At 41.8% G+C, this 18,250-nt stretch overlaps 1 protein-coding gene across 9 annotated transcripts in view; it reads right to left on the bottom strand.

Annotated features, from left to right (window-relative positions):
• Positions 1–18,250, bottom strand: part of Large1 (LARGE xylosyl- and glucuronyltransferase 1) — a 513,859-nt gene that overhangs the window by 34,688 nt on the left and 460,921 nt on the right. For all 9 annotated transcript variants that reach the window (XR_013051265.1, XM_042277521.2, XM_042277520.2 and 6 more), the window contains one exon: positions 7,192–7,347. Coding sequence is in view for 8 of the 9 variants with exons in the window: in XM_042277521.2 (XP_042133455.1) it covers positions 7,192–7,347 (156 nt within the window). In the remaining variant the exon portion in view is untranslated. The remainder of the gene's footprint in view (positions 1–7,191; positions 7,348–18,250) is intronic.

Below are 18,250 nucleotides of genomic sequence, written 5' to 3'. Positions count from 1 at the left end.
TGCTGTGGCCACGGGATAAGAAAGCTTTGATTTGCAGGTCCTGACTGCTGTCTATTATTACATACAAATTCTGAAGTCATTGGTGTCTAGTATTTTTTTCTTTTTACAGATGTCCAATAGGTTTCATAATTAGCTGTTAACAACAGATAACTCTTTTACCATGGGTCTCTCTGAAATAAAGGGCTTTTCATGTATAGTTTTTTTGGCTGCCAAGGAGGTGAACCTAAACAGCTCTGTTCCTGAGGCTGACAGTGACAGCTGTCAGAAAAGAATGTGCAAAACGAGCAGCCAATCGTCTCAGGCCATTTTCTGACTGGGTAGATGGCATCCTTCCTCTGGCCAGCCCTCTGTCCTCTTCAATCTCCATGGAGTTACCAAAAAGTATAAACTGGATTCAGTTTATTTTAGTTAGTAAAGTAAGGGCATGCCCTTTACTGGGTTCCATCTAAATTGGTAGCACCTGACTATTTCAAGCATTTTTAAAAGGTGAACTTCTTTTATCAGCAAACTCCTGGGTGAAGCAAAGCCTTCTTGATAAGAGAGACTTATTGTATGATACGGTTCTTAGGAAGAGTTACATGTTCTAGACTGACAAACAATAGGAAGACATGCTATGCCCAATTCAAGACTAGACTGCCCTGAGTTTTCACTGCTCTGGAGGATAGGTCTCTGATTGATAGGTTCTTTGCAGAGAGGATGCTTTCAAGTTAACAGGAGCCAGAGTTTCTCATCTAGTGAGGGCCTGCAGTGGAGGATATGCCCTAGAAGTGGTGAGCTCCCTGTCTTTTGAGGATTTCAGCAAGACACAAGAGTTGGAATTTTGAATGGGAAGGTGGGCAGAGAACAACAGTAACTCTCATCAGCTTTGTTCCATGGAGCATCAGGGTTTGTAGTGGGTAGCTGTTCCAGCTTTGACCTGGAAATACTACCCACATTGAGGCTTCCGGCAACTGTCACACCTACCTATGGCCTGCTCCTGAGGCAGGGCCCAGACAGGAGCCCTTAAGACCCGAGATCCGGATGTGCCGGCTTTCTTGATTCCTGGTAATCCTGGATGTTAGACCAAACAGAGTTCTCCAGAGAACACTGCTGGACTGCACTTCATCTTTCCTGGATCCTGTAACTTATCCCTTTACTTATTGTAAGTAAAACCACCAAATAAACCCCCCTTTTAACTAAGTGGAGTTGCCTTAATACTTCTACCAATAAGGGTTTGTTTCCTGGATATGCCTGAGGAATGGGTGGCAATGGAAGAGGGAGATAGATGGTAAGGTAAAGAATTCTCATCTCCATCCCTACTCTAGATAAGGAACTATAGATAGCCATGCATATTAGGAATTACTGCATTATATTGCATTATGTAAATGAATTCACTGGTTCCATAGACAGATGGCCAGACAAACTATTGGGCAGTAGTGGTTATGTCTCACCAGCTGCTGGCATTCAATATTCTTGGTGGAGCCTCTTTTCTTCTAAATCTGACTGTTTTGTCACATAGGCAGTCCCTTGGCTGGAGGCTCTGCTCCTACCCAGTTCATTGCTACTAAGGCAAACTCCTTGTGCTGGCTAGTTTTATATCAAACACAAGGTAGAGTCATTTGAGATGAGGGAATTTCATTTGAGAAAGTGCCTTCATAAGATCAGGTTGTAGGTAAACCTGCAGGGCAATTTCTTAATTAGTGTTGGATAGGGGAGGGCTGCCACCTCTGGGCTAGTGGTTCTGGGTTCTGTAAGAAAGCAGGATGAGGAAGCCATGGGGAGCAAACCAGTAAGAAGCACCCCACCATGGCCTCTGCATCAGCTCCTACCCTGAGGTTCCTACCCTACTTGAGTCCTACCCTGCTTTTGATAATGAACAGTGAATGATATGGAAGTATAAGCCAAATACACTCTTTCCTCCCTAAGTTGCTTTACTAAGACATCCTTAACTAATTAATATTCTTGTTGTTGTTCTCCTCCTCATCCTCATCCTCCTCGTCCTCCTTGTCCTCTTCCTCATTATCAGGTTTCAGCATCAGGAAGAACCAAATGGCCCATACTTCCTGCTGTGAATCTCTTACTCAGGAGGATTGCCTGACCTACAGCAAAAGTGGCACAACTTGTACGTACGCTTTATAGATAGATTTCTAAGGGACTCCACAGGTTTGTTTCTCAGCCATTCCCCCAGTAGAAGTATTAATTAAACCTGATGCCTATTCAGGAAATGACAGTCACCTTCAGACAAAAGTTAAATCCCAGTGCATGCAATGTTCCTCAAAGCAAGACCTTCTCTTTAGATGTTATGCCAGGAAACACTCAGGAAGACATCCCTGTCCCCATTGATCAGATGGTAAATCCAGGGGCTAAGAGCATTTATGGAATTTTGCTGAGGTCTTTTGTCTATTAAATGAAGGTTTCTAATCTCTAGAGGTTTCACACACTCATCATCACCATCACTCACTACCACCACTGAAGAAACAGCTGAGCAGGCATGAAAATGGCATCCTTTATAACCTGTGTCTACCTGATCTCCACTTCTTCTTCCCACATAGTCCACACTGTAGACTCCACATTCCTACTTATCCAGCCTTCAGATCTAAGCTCCTGGCCACATCTTGAGCTGCAGGCCTGCAATCATAACACTTGGGGGAGCAGAAGGATCACATATTTAGATCTAGCCTGGACTACAGAGTGAGCACGAGGCTAGTCTAGGAAACCTAGCAAAACTTTCATCTTAAAATAAAATGAAAGCCAAACTTAGAAAAACAAAGAGATTAGGGGTGTCGTCATAGAGTGTCTGCCTATAATGCATGGTACTTTAGGTTCAAATATTGGGGGAAATATATTTTAAAAAAATCTTCCTTCAGTATATCTCTCTCACTGAAATTCTCTCTCTTAGCCATGTGACTAAGTACACTCTTTCCCAGTGTACTCTCAGAGCACTGCTACAATGCTGGCACTTGCCACCCTATGATAGCTTCATGCCTGTCTGCATTCCCTAGGAGACAAACACTGTGAAATCTTAAGAGCATCTTGTCCCATCACTAGCCCTGTATCTGGCAACTCAGTGAGCATCTGCTGGGTAGAGGATTAAGTCTTGAGGCTTGTATTGAATGCCATGGAACCCGTTCCCATCAGGGTCAAGTGAAGTGGGTCTTGACTGCTTCCTTCAGACTCACAGCCATCTGTGCACTGTGTCAGCTCTGATGGACTCTTCCTAGAGTTCAAAGCATCAGCTTCGGACAGGACCCTGGATTTGACGCTGTTTGCCTTTGTTTTTACCTCACTCTTGCCCAGGTGGTGGACTTCCCACAGAGCTAGGCCACTAGGAGTGCAATGTCCACAGACTGTCTATCTCCTCATGTAGCCTCTGTCTCTGCTGGATGATTCAGCCTGCAATTTAGCCAACAAAGTTATCTGTAAGGCAGCGTACAGGACCCTGCTGCCTTCATGAGTGCTAGCTATACCTTTTCCTCTGTCCTTAGAATCGACAAATCATTCCAGCTGAGCTCTATATTCCTGGTGCTCCTGGCCAAGTTCAACCCCATTATCATCTCTTTACCTGGACTGGAACATAGTCTCTAAATGGCTTTCCTGTGTCCAGTCTTATCTTTCTAATTTTGTTCTCTGCATTGACTTCTCTCAAATGTAAATGTGACCATGCCTATAAAATCAACAGCCCAAACTCCCAACCCAGCCAAAGCCCTTGTGCTGTAGCTTGCAGTATGAAATACTATCAAACAGAAGCCAACATCACACTGTTTTCTGCCCCTGCCTCTTCACTTGCCTGCCTTTCCTTTTACCTGGTGTTGTATTTCTCTAATTGTTCACTAGGTTCATTCTGTGAGCATTTATCATATGCCTGGTTCTGTTCTAGGATTGGATTTGAGAGGAGAATGGTTCAAAGTCTCCAACCTAGAAGCCTTATATTTCGGGTTGGTGGGTGGAATGAGGAAAGAAGCAGTCTATGTAATTGCAGATAGTAGTGAATTCTCTGATGGAAAGAAAATGAGATAGATCACAGAATTTGACTTAAGGGGTTACTCTGGGTCGCCATTTAAATGAGAAAATTTAAACATGCCAGGCAGAGAGAGACAAGGTATTCTAGGTGGTGGAAAGCACACATATATAAGACCAATGGGGGTGTGTGTGTGGCTGGTACATGGCACTTGGTGGGGAGAGGCTGGGGTGCTGAATGCTTAGAGCAGGGCACCCTCAGACCTGGAAAGCCTGTTCTCTCTGCTTTACCAGGAGTTATTAAGTGGCAGCTTGTATATGGCTCAGTGTCTGATGTCCATATCAGGGCACTGCCAAGCCCTTGGACTATGGCTTGCATTTGCATATACATAATGAACAATCAAGCACAGTTCCAGGTTCTGAAAAGGGCAGAAAGTGACTGCTACATCCTCTGGATACAGGGAAAGGAGGAGGCTGACAGGCTTTGAAGTACTTAAAGTTAACACTGAGAAATCAGGGATGCAGATGATGGGTAGTCAGTGACAGAGGGGAAATGATGGAAGAGAGTTTACACTGTGCATTTGGGAGAAAACTCCAAGCAGGCACTCAACCATCAGTGGTGAGAACAAACTCTGATTTAGGCAAAGAGAAAAGCTGGGGGAAATGCGGTGAATGGAAATAGTGCTTCTCAGAGCCCGAGAGACTCAAGTGCTTTCTGGCTTCCCTTCTCTGTTGCCAGCAGTGAACTGTAGATAGTGAGAAGGAGTCTAGGAGGACAAGGAGAAGAGCTGGAGCAAGTAGCAACTTCAGTGTGATTCCAAAGTGGTATTGTGATCAGTTACTCCATCAAAGGCCAAGAAGGTCTCATGACCTTCCACGGGGATTCTAAAAGACATCTCAAAACATTTAAGATAGCAATAAAAGCCTTGCCAGTCTCAGAAGGAAACTCTAGATTCAGACACTTTTTCCTTAGTTTACAAAGGACTGTTTGTAAGCTCACATGTCCTTCCATCTGATTATTATTACCTGCTGTGTCTTCTTTCTCTCAACCACTAGTCCCTACCCTGTTCTTCAAACTGGACCTGCCTCTGTGCCTTTGCACCAGGTACATTTTCTACCTGGAATGTATCTCCCTTGCTTGACTACAGCTGGCTTTCTTGTCACTCAGGTTTCAGTGTCAATTTTACCTCCTCATCTCAAGCTTGCTTCTCCCCAAAGAAAGAATCTGCCTGGCTTCTCACTGGTCATTGCTATGTAGCACTGGCTATTAGCTCATCATTTTTACTCACAGCTTGGGTAGTTATCTCCTGAAGGAGAGACCATTCCTTCTTTCCTTCCATTGCCTGTCTTAACAGATTGATTTATTTTCATTTTAAGTGTACGAGTGTTTGCCTACATATATGTATATGTACCACACACCTATAATGCCATAGAAGCCATAGGGGGCATCAGACTCCTTGAAATTGGAGTTATATATGGTGATGAGCTGCCATTTGAGTGCTGGAAACTGAATGCATCCTCTGCAAGTGCAGCCAGTACACTCAACCACTGAGCCATCTCATCAGTCCCTCTTTCACCCCTCTCAGTGCTCAGAATGAGAGGAATAATGTTTCTATACTGAAGGAATGAAACAATTTCTTCTGTAGAGGACACAAGAGACAAAGTAGCATGTATTTTCCTAGAATCTAATGTACAGATGCTGAGCTGGGAGGCATACATGCCATTTCTTACTCATTTTGCAACACAGCAAACAGAGATACAGAGACACAGAGTATCTCCTTTGAGGTCACAAAGGTAGAAATGAAAAAGTCTGAACAAAAACTCCAGGAAAACAGCTTTGCTTGCAGAGACTGACTGGGATGTTGAATGCACTTGAGGCTAACTACCTTATCTTGGGCTAGTTCTAGCTCTCCAGGACAGCCATTCCTTGCCTACCCCTAAGAAATAAGATCTTGTGACTAATAGATAAAAACCCTTCATAATCTATTAACTTAGCATATTACTAGCTTCCACCAAAAGCTAAGAGAGCATCTTCCCCCATCTTGCTGTACCTGCCTCTGATGTACCCACCAATATATTTTAAACTTGTCTTGATTTATGATTATTTTTGTTCTATGAATTTATAAAACTTCATAAAACTGCTTTCACATTGGAACATGGAATTTGGGGTGACCTAAGTCTGTGTTCCTGGGCCGTGACACTAAAAATGGCTCAAGAATAAACTCTTTTATTCCCTTTAAGACAAGACCTGTGGTTTTTATGTCAACAAAGGTAATATAGTTATACTCAGGTGAGCTTGATCCTATTCTATTTTCTATTCTATTCTATTCTATTCTATTCTATTCTATTCTATTCTATTCTATTCTATTCTATTCTGTTCTGTTCTGTTCTGTTGCCTGTGGCTACCATGTTCTTTTCTTTTCTTTTTTTTCTTTCTTTCTTTTTTTTTTTTTTTTTTTTTTTTTTTTTTTTTTTTTTTTTTTTTTGGTTTTTCGAGCCAGGGTTTCTCTGTGTAGCTTTGCGCCTTTCCTGGATCTTGCTCTGTAGACCAGGCTGGCCTCAAACTCACAGAGATCCACCTGCCTCTGCCTCCCGAGTGCTGGGATTAAAGGAGTGCACCACCACCGTCTGGCTAATTCTTTTCTTATATTCTTAAGAATTTAGTGTTGGTCATAGCTAGCATAATTGCTTGCTCTGTTACCATGGGCAACTTGCCTAATTTCTCTACTTGAACTTTTCAATAGTAAAAGGAGGACTCAATGAACAAAAATGAGCTACAGCATATGAAAGAATAGGAAATAACAATAACAACAAAAACACCCAATATCTTCAGCTATTCCTGTAACTCTTCACTCAACACTTTCCTTGCCCAAACCAAATAGGAAGGAGCCAGTACCTGTGGAAGTACCTAGGTTCCAACCAATGAATCATGTGTCCTATATGGATGCCTTCACTATCACAAACTTGGGAGTTTCCTGGCCATGAGGCAGACAATGCAAATCTGATGGCTTGTTCTGCCTGGAAACTCAGTTTGACCCATTCGCTGAGCTAATGTCTCCTTCCAAGTTCACATTGCTCCACAGGAAGTGACCAGATGATATGACCATTGCTCTATTGGGTCATGGATTCCATGGCAGGTAAGGTGTGTCTTGTTCCTCAAGATCCAGACCTGAGCTGCCTGCAGAACCCAACAAGAACCCAAAACAGACAAATGAGAATGTGGCCAATCTCTCCCACTATCTGTTAAACACTCACATTTTCACTGTTGACATCAGTCTCGCTGGGGCAGCCAAACAGCTCCCGCCGTAGGAGGTTGCCATCATACTCCAGGAAAGTCAGGTAGAGGTTGCGGAAGAATTCCACATGTTTGTTCTTCACACGGAGCTTTTTAGGGGAGTTCCAGTGGATGACCTGAAGGGTGACAAAGAAGCTGTCAGATTGCAAGGGCCACAAAACACAGACTGGATGAAGTATGATCCCTGTGTCTGTAGTTCACTCACTCACTCATTCATTCTACATTTTTGTCCGAGTGGTAGGCAACCAGTGCTAGTAATGGATCAAATCTTGCCTCTGTTCTAAGCTGTCAATCGTGGGGAAGTTCCCTTATTCTTTGTGTCACAGGAACATCCACAGTTCCTGCATGTGCCGTTACTAGACTTTTATCTCTGGGGTCCTCCAGCTCTACAATGCAGAGGCTGGAACCCTTCGACCAGAAACTGCTTGATGATGCAGACTGTTCAGGAGAAGGACAGTTGGGGCCTAGGAGGGGCAAACGTAGCTCCTCCCTGGAGGTTCCTGGTACTGAGAACATCACTTGGTCTCCTTCTCCATCACCATTGGTTCTTCCTTCCTTTCTGAAATCCATGTCACAGATTTCTCAACACTCACTATAAGCTCCATGGTCCCTGCTTCTCTGTCCAGAGCAGCTGCCTCTGACATTGGTGCCCTCAAGGGTGTGAGTTTGAATTTTTCCACTTCTTCTCTCTGCTCTTCAAGGACCACATTGTTAACTGTCTCCTGCAATTTCTAACTTAAGTTTTATTTCAGGGCCACATCTATATTTTATGCCTGGTTACCACTACTAAACATTAAATTCCCTGTTTAAATATTTAGTGTGTGCTGTGGATATCACTCTATATAAATAAAACACTGATGGCCAATGACCAGGCAGGAAGTATAGGCAGGACAAAGAGAGAGGAGAATTGGGGAAACAGGAAGGAGGAGGGGAGACACTGCAGCCACGGCCAGGAGAGGCAACCTGTAAAGACGCTGGGAAGCCACCAGCCACGTGGCAAGGTATAGATTTATAAAAATGGGTTAATTTAAGATAAAAGAACAGTTAGCAAGAAGCCTGCCACGGCCATACAGTTTATAAGTGATATAAGCGTCTGAGTGATTATTTTATACGTGGATTGTGAGACTGCGGGGCTTGGGGGACCTGGAGAGAAGCCCTCCAGCTACAAATGGCGCCCAACGGCTCGAGTTTCCACCTTAAACCTGAGAATATTTAATAACCAATTCTAAACAGAGCCAAAACCAGGTTCCTCCTTCTTGTCTCATATGAGCAGCTAGACGCCGCAAAACGCAGGTTTGAACACTGGCGGGTTCCTGGAGAGTGCGTTTGACCGGCAGTATGGCGGGAATAAGGGGTCTGCCAGAGGCACATTATGCTGTGTAGTAGATTTAGTCTTTACTAGTATTTTTTAAAAAAAGGTTTCTGGGCTACATGCTGCTTTGATAAAAGCTTAGACCCACTATTTCTGAGACTTGATGACTCCCAGAGCTGGCGGAAAACGTACCACTGCCATGTTGGGAAGCTGAAGTGGGCGGAGCCAGCAGCCACAGTGCTGTTTCAGGCTTAGAAGGATGCAGTTTAAAGCAATAGGCTCACAAAAAGACTGATTCAGATAACATCGTTTACAATGTGTGTAAAATATACGTAGGCTTGAAAGAGACAAAAAAATTAATGTAAAAAGCCACGTAAAGATGAATATTACACAGACAATCTGGATTCTGTTGTCTTTGGGATTTTTAACTGCAAAAAAACATTTGATCAAAAAAGATGTTAAATTAAACCAATATGTATATTTTAAAGGTAACTTGACTTCAAAATTTAGATTTAAGGATATGTTACTTTGGAAAAGAGGTTTTGCTTTTGTTTCCACAGAAAGCCGGAGACTGTGGATTTGTTCCAGATTAAGATACATCAGGTTTCACCAGCCAAGACCCCCTGAAAGGTCTCCGATGACACCATGGCCCAGATGATCCAACATCCAGAGTGGTTTCAAGGCAACTGGTTCACACAAGGACTACCCCATAGGCTTAAAATTTTCTTTGCTTCCCCATAAGATACAGCGCCCCCCTCCAGCAGGAAGTAGTAAGAGATGCTACGCCCAAATTCCCAAATATACCAAGCTGGCTTTAGAGGTGGAATTGGCTCACTCCCCCTCTAAACCCAGACATATTGCTTTTAAAAAAAATGGTTAACAGATTCTTGTGTCCCAAATCAGAAGAGCCCTCTGATGTGGGACAGAGAAAAAACAATATTTTTATTTAAAACAGGTTGATTATAAATGTGATCTCTTTCTAAAAAAGAAAAGGGGATATGATATGGATATATAGGATATGGAGATGATAAGATAAAAGGGTAGATTAATGAATCTACTTTTAAAGAACAACTTGTTTAAAATGTTTTACATTGGTATAGATTTTAGTTTATGTTTAAAATGTTTTACATTGGTATAAATTTTAGTTTATTGATACAAACTTGAAGTTAATTTTGTTATACTGTATATATATAGATATTTCTATTCTTGTTTGAGGTATTATGTTTATGTAACTCATTTAAAATTGTAATGGATAATTAAAAATAGATTAATAATTAGTCATCTATGATAATCATATTTGTAGCCATGTTAGTTAAGTCTTCTAGGTATACATAGATATATTTCAGATAGATAGGTAATCTTCAAACACTTCATAGACCTAGAGAATATGGCATTTAAATAACTTAGAATTCTGTTGACGTGAGACACAATTGCTCCTGGCTACACCAATTGATCCCGAGAGAATGTTGGGCTTCTAAGACATTACCATTTGGAGGTTTGTCTTTTGGCACAAAATGGCCTACTGGGCAAAGAACTGCCCTTGCCTTGATGGCTGACAGTACAAATGCAATGCTGTCCTTTCTGGACAAGCGGGACACAAGGAAAGCGACCACTGTACTCTGCCAAGACAGGGTAAGATGGTCTTTCAAAAATCCTGCTTCTGAAAATGGTCTGTCAGATACTCTAGCCTGTAGCCAATTTGAATGCACCAACAATGCTGAGAAACATTATTAGGTGACTGTCCAGGCTGCCAGCTGTCTTGGTCTACTCTTACAAGATTCTCAAAAGTTGCTTGCATCCGTCTACCATTTCTCAGGTACCATTATGTTCCTTCTCAGGTCTTTGATGTGGTTGAAGAATAGATAGTCATAATTTCCTCAGTTATGATAAAAGATAAGTTAGCTATAAAACCTTAAACTCACAAATATAAGATAGATAGGACATCTTCTTTAATATTGTAACTATAATTCTTGCTCGGTAATTGTTTTGTTATATGTAATTTTACCATGTTAAAGTTAAAACCTTCCTTTTTAAAAAAAGAAGAAAGGGGAAGTGCTGTGGATATCACTCTATATAAATAAAACACGGATGGCCAATGACCAGGCAGGAAGTATAGGCAGGACAAAGAGAGAGGAGAATTGGGGAAACAGGAAGGAGGAGGGGAGACACTGCAGCCACGGCCAGGAGAGGCAACCTATAAAGACGCTGGGAAGCCACCAGCCACGTGGCAAGGTATAGATTTATAAAAATGGGTTAATTTAAGATAAAAGAACAGTTAGCAAGAAGCTTGCCACGGCCATACAGTTTATAAGTGATATAAGCGTCTGAGTGATTATTTTATACGTGGATTGTGAGACTGCGGGGCTTGGGGGACCTGGAGAGAAGCCCTCCAGCTACAAGTGTGGTCATTGTCTTATGGCAAAATTGAGTGACAGTCTCATATAACTGCTATGAAAAGTAAACACATGAATGTGCAAATCTGGCATTGGTTAAGCACTCACAAAAATGTTGGCTCCCTTAGCATCTTCAGTTTGCCAGACTGAGAGATGTCTTAAGGCACATGACCCTGGGAACTGCCCATAGAACATTCAAGGCCCACCCACCAATAGGTAGTTAGAAGGCACAGTGAAGGAAAAAGCATGGAAGAGAGATAGCTCTGAATATCCAATAGAAGCTTGATGGAAAATGCCTATGTTGGGGCTCAGAGGAGAGGAACATGGTTCCTGGGGGGGATTAGCTAATATGAGGCATGTGGTTATGTTGAAGCATGGGGTGGGGCATGAAAGAAACCCAGCTGGGCTGATCTCCTACACCTGAGAAGCCAACATTTGGAACTCAGACCTTGGCCACTACAGGTTCTTAAGAGAGAGCAAAATGACAGACTAGGTTTTAGGGCCATCACTGTGTGTAAAGATGTGCCTGGTAAGGTGAGCAGAGCAAAATCAAAGCTGGGAATACTGTTGCGATTTCCAGATGTGAACTAAGGCACTGGGCATATATTTTCTGACTTGCTTGAAAAGAAAAAATAAAAAAAGGGAAAATTGAGAAAAGTAAGTGAATATTTAGAGTATAATAAGCACTAAAATTTATTCTAAGTACTTGATTGTTAATATTTATTTGTACTTATTTGTTTTTATAAGTAGTTCTTACTACTTATAAGTTATGTTGTGACTACTAGCAATGAATAATTTGAAATTTTTTTTAAATAAAAAAAAGTCCATGGGGCATCACTGTGATAGGTACCCCTGTCCAGGAAGGGAAGGCAGGCTCCAGAAGATTGTTTTTTCATGGTTTCACAAAATTGTACATGGCACCTTGTGACTCACCTCAGAGGCTTGACTAACCACTATGTTTTGCTGTCTCAGAGCTGGATATGGAGCCCAGCAAAGGAAGCAAGGTCTGCAGAGGTCCTGTAAGGATGAAATTACTGATGGGTGAAGGTGTTGGCAGATGTCAACAGGAGGGCTAAAGGAGATAGAGAGGATAGGCTCAGGAGAAGTTAATATGCTAAAGGACAGCAGAATTAGGGAAGGCCTGGCTCCAAAGGGGCTGCTTCACTGGTGATAGCCACCATCACTGGTCACATTCCTAGTGTTTACAGAAGATGCCAAGCAAGACCAATCCTCAGCTTGGAGTAAGAATAAGAACTAGACCCACAGAAGCCTCTGAGGGACACCTGTAAGGGGAAGAGGGAGTCTGTGCTGAGTGCTATAATGTGTCTGTGGAATGGAGCTGTCTCTTGAGGGCTCATTAATAGGTTTGCATTTGCTGGTGCTGTATTTTAAAAGCATTCCCCAAAGTTCATCTGTTAACAGCTTAAGACACAGGCTCTTTAAGAGGGAATTAAAGTAGGAGGGCAAATGCCTTTATGGAGGGGTGGGCATCTGATAAAAGGAGTCTGCCTCCTTCTTCCCTTTTTCTGTCTACTACATTTCTGCCTCTTCCCTAGATTGATGCAGCATGATGGCCTTGGCACGAGGCAGGTACCTCAACCTTGGGCTACCAAGGGTTTTGAATAGTAGAAAAGGGATCTCCAATAAAGCCCCTAGTCTTAGGTACATTGTTATATAAGCATTAAACAGATGGGACAATTGACTCTCTAGACTCACACAATCACTCTAACAAGAGACAGAGAGGGTTAACCAGTTGAAGGCACCTACCCAAGCCACCTGGTTAGTGAAGGTAGGATGCCAAGCCTTCCTTCTGTACTCCAGAGAACAGGAGAAGCTAGGTTGTTACAACTTCCTTTTCCTTGCTTTGATGGCAGAAGAAAAAAGATAGCTCCAACTTTCTCTTCTGCAGTCCCCAGTACCCTCACTCTTGGGGTGTAAGAGTATTATCATTAGATAATGGGGCCGATATGCTCCTATTCATCCAGAATCATGTTAAAATTCACCTAATCTCCAAAATAATGGCATTAGGATAAAGGGCCTTGGAGGTACTTAGGTTATGGAAGGCAGCAGGGTCTTTATCTAAGAGACCCAAGGGCAGCCTCAACTCTACCATATGCAGACACATCCAGAAAGTACTATCTATGAACCAGGAAGTGGGCCCTTACCAGACGATGGATCTCCCCCATCTTAGACCTTGGAAGTCTCCAGAACAAAGACAAATAAATGTTGCTTGATTGTAAACTGCCCAATGATTTTGAGCACAGCAAGGCACTGCAGCTCAGCTACTTCCTGGTTTCCTCTGTAGGCTGAGGTCTGACCATAGAAAGTCTGCATCAGGGTCCAGAGCTTGTTCTTTGGACACAGGCCAAGATAGCCTGGCTCCTTCTGTCCTCTCCTTTGAGGGTGTTTATTGGTGACTTCCTTTGACTCTGGCTGTATACTACTTAACAAAGTGTTTCTCCGCCTAGTTCATGCCATTGTTGGATCATAGGAAGTGTGTATGATTTAAGCTGCATTTCCTGAGTTCTACCCATAACTGGAAATAGTACAGCCACAAGTACTGTGGCCCTAAGCTCGGCTGTAGTCTGTTTTTGACTGCAATAGCTATTACCATCAACTCCATTCCCTTCCAGAAACCTGTTTCCTTAAGTGCGGGATGAGGACCAGTGAGCCTGATAAAGAAGTTCACAGGGTTGACCCAATGCCTTTCACAGACAGTGAATCTGAGGTTGAGACCAGCCCAAGATCGCCAAGCTAATCAGTGGTTAGAAAACAAAACAAGTGTGCTTTGATCAGGTGTTTTGCTCTAACGTATTTTCTTAGGACTACGCCATTCATTCATTCAACATATATCAAAATCAGCTATGATTCTGTGCCAAGCACTGGTTGAGGGGCTGTGAATGAAAAGCTGTATATATAATTTTATACATCTGTCTAGAAGTTAGAATTCAGAGAAAGAGATGGACATCGAAATATCATCCATTCTAACTTACAAGCATGACATGTGACTTCAAAGAGAGTTTTAATGACCCCTCCCCACAGAGCTACTTTGATAAGAAACTAGAGACAGAGTGGCATACCAAGCTATGGGTTACTGTTCCTCTACTAAGCCACATTCATGACTAAAACACTGACTCATGGTTCAGTTGCTGATGTTTTTCATCATGGCTCTCTGCTTGGTGAAGAATGCCATTTCTTGGCCTCTTGAAGGACAGAATCACCTATCACTGCTGGCTTGAAGGCTGCAACACCTGAGACTGACATTGAAGAATATGACCCAAATAGGTTTTTGTGTTAAGCTGGTGAATAGAGTTGTTTGGATCGGCAAGGTCTGTGATGAGAACCTGGCATAACTCGTTCTCATTTCTGAGGTACATTAACATTGCAGTCATAATAATATTGATAATGATAATGATTATAACAGTTTGCTGTTCACATGATTCAATACTTGCTGCGTGCCAAACACTTCACTTGTCATAACTGATTTGTTCTTATATACCTGTAAAAGACAACTGACATTCTTATCATGCTCTGTGTGTCAACTTGACAGGATCTAGAATCATATAGGAGACAATTCTCTGAACATGCCAGTGAGAATTAACTGAAGTGGGAAAACCTACCCTGGAATCCAGGATTGAGTAAAATGGAAAAGGGAGCTAAGCACCAGTATTATTATCCATCTCTGCTTCCTGACTGCAGATACAATGTGACCAACTACCTTATACTCCTGCTACCACACCTTCTTTGCCATTGAGACAAAATAAATCTCTCCTTTCTTAAGTAACTTGTCAGATATTTTTGTCACACTAATGAGAAAAGTAACTAACATATAATCCCATTCAGGTATGGAAATTTAGATAATTGTTCTTCCCTATCTGGTCAGAAATCAGGATAGGCAAGATTGGAATTCAAGTAGAAAAACAAGGAATGTCTGCTCTTTATTCCCCTTTATCTGCAATTGTGAAATCTTTCTCTTTCTAGAAATGAACATGATATTTACAGAAGATGAGGGGGCTAGAGGTGAAACTTTCCTACCCTTGGGGTAGACCTGGGCTTGCAAGTAACTGAGGACTTCTGGATACACTAGTTGAGCCTTCTGCCCACAGGAAGAAGGTGGCTCACAGAGTAACAGCTATATTCCTTACCAGCCAGTAAGCTTGTTGCCACTGGCTCACACAATTCTCACCAAGTCTTCAACCAATATGCATTCTGGTGTTTTTTCCACCTTATTTCTCATGACTTTGTGACTTTTCAAATAATTGTCTATCCTAAGAATACCCTTCTTTCTCCTGTATTATGTGTCAGTTTGTTGTCTTTCAAGCGTTAGCCTAGATGCACTTCCTCTGTAAGACTTTCTGTAAGTATTCCTGGCAGAGGGTTGCCTCATAGCATGTCTCCCTCTCTATTCCATTCTCCATTCCTTATAGAACACAATGCTCTAGGTACTGTGAAAAGATAATGAGCCATTTAAGATTTAATATAATTATAGCTGATCCCAGACTTTGATTTCCTGGACACTCTTGCAGCTATGAGTGTCCATAAGACCCACTATCGCTTACTTGGTTATATGTGGAAGCATTTGTTCTCCTAAAGGTTAAGATTAAAGTGGTGATATCTTCCCATTCTACCCACTTTCTGTCAGGAACAGAAATGTAATACCTGGAACTATGACAGTTAATCTGTGACCATGATGGACAGGCCAACACGAGGCTGACCTTTGAACCAATGTCTACAACTGCATGCTCCATAACTTTTAAGGGAAAACTACAATTCTTCATTTTAAACCACTGCAAATTCAGTTTTCTGAATATTATTCTGAGCCTTCAGAAGCAACACTGGAGACAGATGCTGGTCCTTTCTCAGTGTTCCATATATTTGCTGTTTACTCCATTGGAGAACTTGTTGTATGCACCTATAATTATTTATTACAAAGTGAATATCTACACTGGAAGGGAATGTAATTTATTCTTCTCAATTGCCACAGACCCTGGGATAGTTAGTATTCAATAGCTGGCCTTTGGTTTGAGAATGGAAATCATGGTGACATTCTCAATAATCTGCACGTGCTGTATGTCTACCGTAAATGAGTTATAAAAGCCCCATCAATATAGGCTTCAGAATGCAGAAACACAGGCCCCTTTTCATTGTCTGAGGGCCAACTAGCTTGTCATTTTTTTTTTTTTGTGAAGCAGTTTAAACTCCCTTTGTTATCTACTTGCTGGCATTTGAAAGAGTAGGGCAACATTTTCACAAGTCCTTTCTTCTTGTCATCTTCAGGATTAAGATTCATGGTAGAAGTGTGGGAGTGAATTGGCCTACATACCAGACACAGTACACTCTCATCTGCTGTGTGAACTGCACCAACATGTCAAATATCATTGATATAGCTCATCTGCAACTGGGACTAACTTAAACTCCCTTGCAGATCTGTAGTCTAGGTCAGGAATGCTGTAGTGATGGACATGGTAATGATGAATTTTAGATAACATGGTGGTATGTATGAAGGATTACCTAGAGATTTAGCAAGTGCTTATTTCTAGTGTGTCTGTTTCTAGAGGAGAGTGGCATATGAGTTGGTTGACTGGGTGGTTAAGACCCACCCTCAGTATGGATCACACCATCCAGTTAGCTCTGGGCCTCCCCTCTCCTGGAGTTGTGATACCATTTTCTTTTATTTCTCTTCAACTTTAGAACTTCAGGTTCTTTGACATTGAGATGCTAGGGCTTTTGCCAGGAAACCTGTGTTCTTGGATCATTGGTCTCTAACTGAGAGTTATACTATCAGCTTATTTGGCACTGAGGGCATCCAACTTGACCTGAGCCATGCCACCAGCATCACAGTTTGACTAGCTTACTTCTTAATTTTTAATTTTCTTTTTTAAGACAGAATCTCATTGCCGCACAGTCTTGCCTTGAACTACCTGTGTAGCCAAAGATGACCTTAAAATGTTGATTCTTTTACCTCTATCTCCTGAGTGCTGGTGTATGTATGTATGTATATGCATGCATTCACACCTTTTGTTTTTTTGTTTTAATGTGGTGCTAGGGATCGAACCCAGAGTTTTTTGGATGCTAGGCAAGCACTCTTTCAACTCAGCTATATCCCCAATCCATTGTTCTTTGTTTTATACACTGAAGTCTTCCCTAAAACACTCACTGCTCTCATGGTTTGGGGACATAGTAAGGCAAAACAAAGGTCACCTGAGTATAAGTACCAAAAAATGGATTTGATGTTTGATGATTGTGTTGATACTAAAGAACCAGTATGCCTGTAGTATACAAAGTGTGAATACTCAGACAAATTAGGCCTTCGTGGGAGACCATGTGGCACAGCATGAGATCACATCATGCTACTTGGTGCTGTGCACAACATAAAACGTATTTCTGAGATTTTTCTATTTGATATTTTTGAACCACGGTGAACTAATTTTATAGCCATATTTATTGTTCTCCACCACGGAGCAAGGGGGAGATGTTTGCTGCATACATGGGCTATACATACTCTACTATGATGTTCCATACTAGCTAAAATGATTCGGTGAAACAGCCTGGACTTTTGAGTCTTGGAATACAAGACTGGATTATGTCCAACTTTATGTACAAAGTGAGGCCCGATCAAGGTTTGTGAGTTTGCTCCAGTGCTTTAATCTCTCCATCTCATTTTCCTTGCTTTTCAGTCTTAGCAATCACTAGGCATGGTGGTTTAAGAAGAATGGCCCCTATAGGCTCATATATCTGCATATTTTGTCCCCAGCTGATAGAATTGTTTGGGAAAGATTACGAGGTGTGGGCTTCCTGGAGAAGGTGTGTCACTGGGGGAGGTACTCCCAGTCAGTCTCTTTCTCTCTCTCCCTTTCTTCTACTTGCAGATAAAGATGTGAGTGTTCAGCCTTTCCTGTTGCCAGGCCTTTACTTTATTATCATGGCCTCCAACCCTTTGAAACTATAACACAAATTACATGCTTTCTCTTATAAGTTGCCTTGGTTATGGTGTTTTATTATGATGATATCTGAAAAGTAATTATGACATGGGATATTGTTGTGAAATGAAAACAATGTCCTTGACACCGAGACAGTTAAGATACTTTCTTCCTAGCACATTATTTTCTGTTGTTTTTTATATTTTTCAAGTCCCAGTTTAAAAAAAAAAAGACTAAAAAAGTACTTCCCAGAAAAAAAAAATACACCATCACCCATGAGAGGAGGACAGAGCAATCCAACTCTCTGTTTCTTTAGTCCCTTTGTCTGAAAAACCTAGATGTTAGGCTGGTGCATGAATCCCAGGCTCTGCCCTATCATTTGCTCTTTCTTCTG

The sequence above is a fragment of the Peromyscus maniculatus genome, chromosome 5 (genome assembly GCF_049852395.1).
Source record: "Peromyscus maniculatus bairdii isolate BWxNUB_F1_BW_parent chromosome 5, HU_Pman_BW_mat_3.1, whole genome shotgun sequence".
Lineage (NCBI taxonomy): Eukaryota > Metazoa > Chordata > Mammalia > Rodentia > Cricetidae > Peromyscus > Peromyscus maniculatus.
The sequence above is the reverse complement of the archived record's forward strand: the minus strand, read 5'-3'. Positions and strand labels throughout refer to the sequence as shown.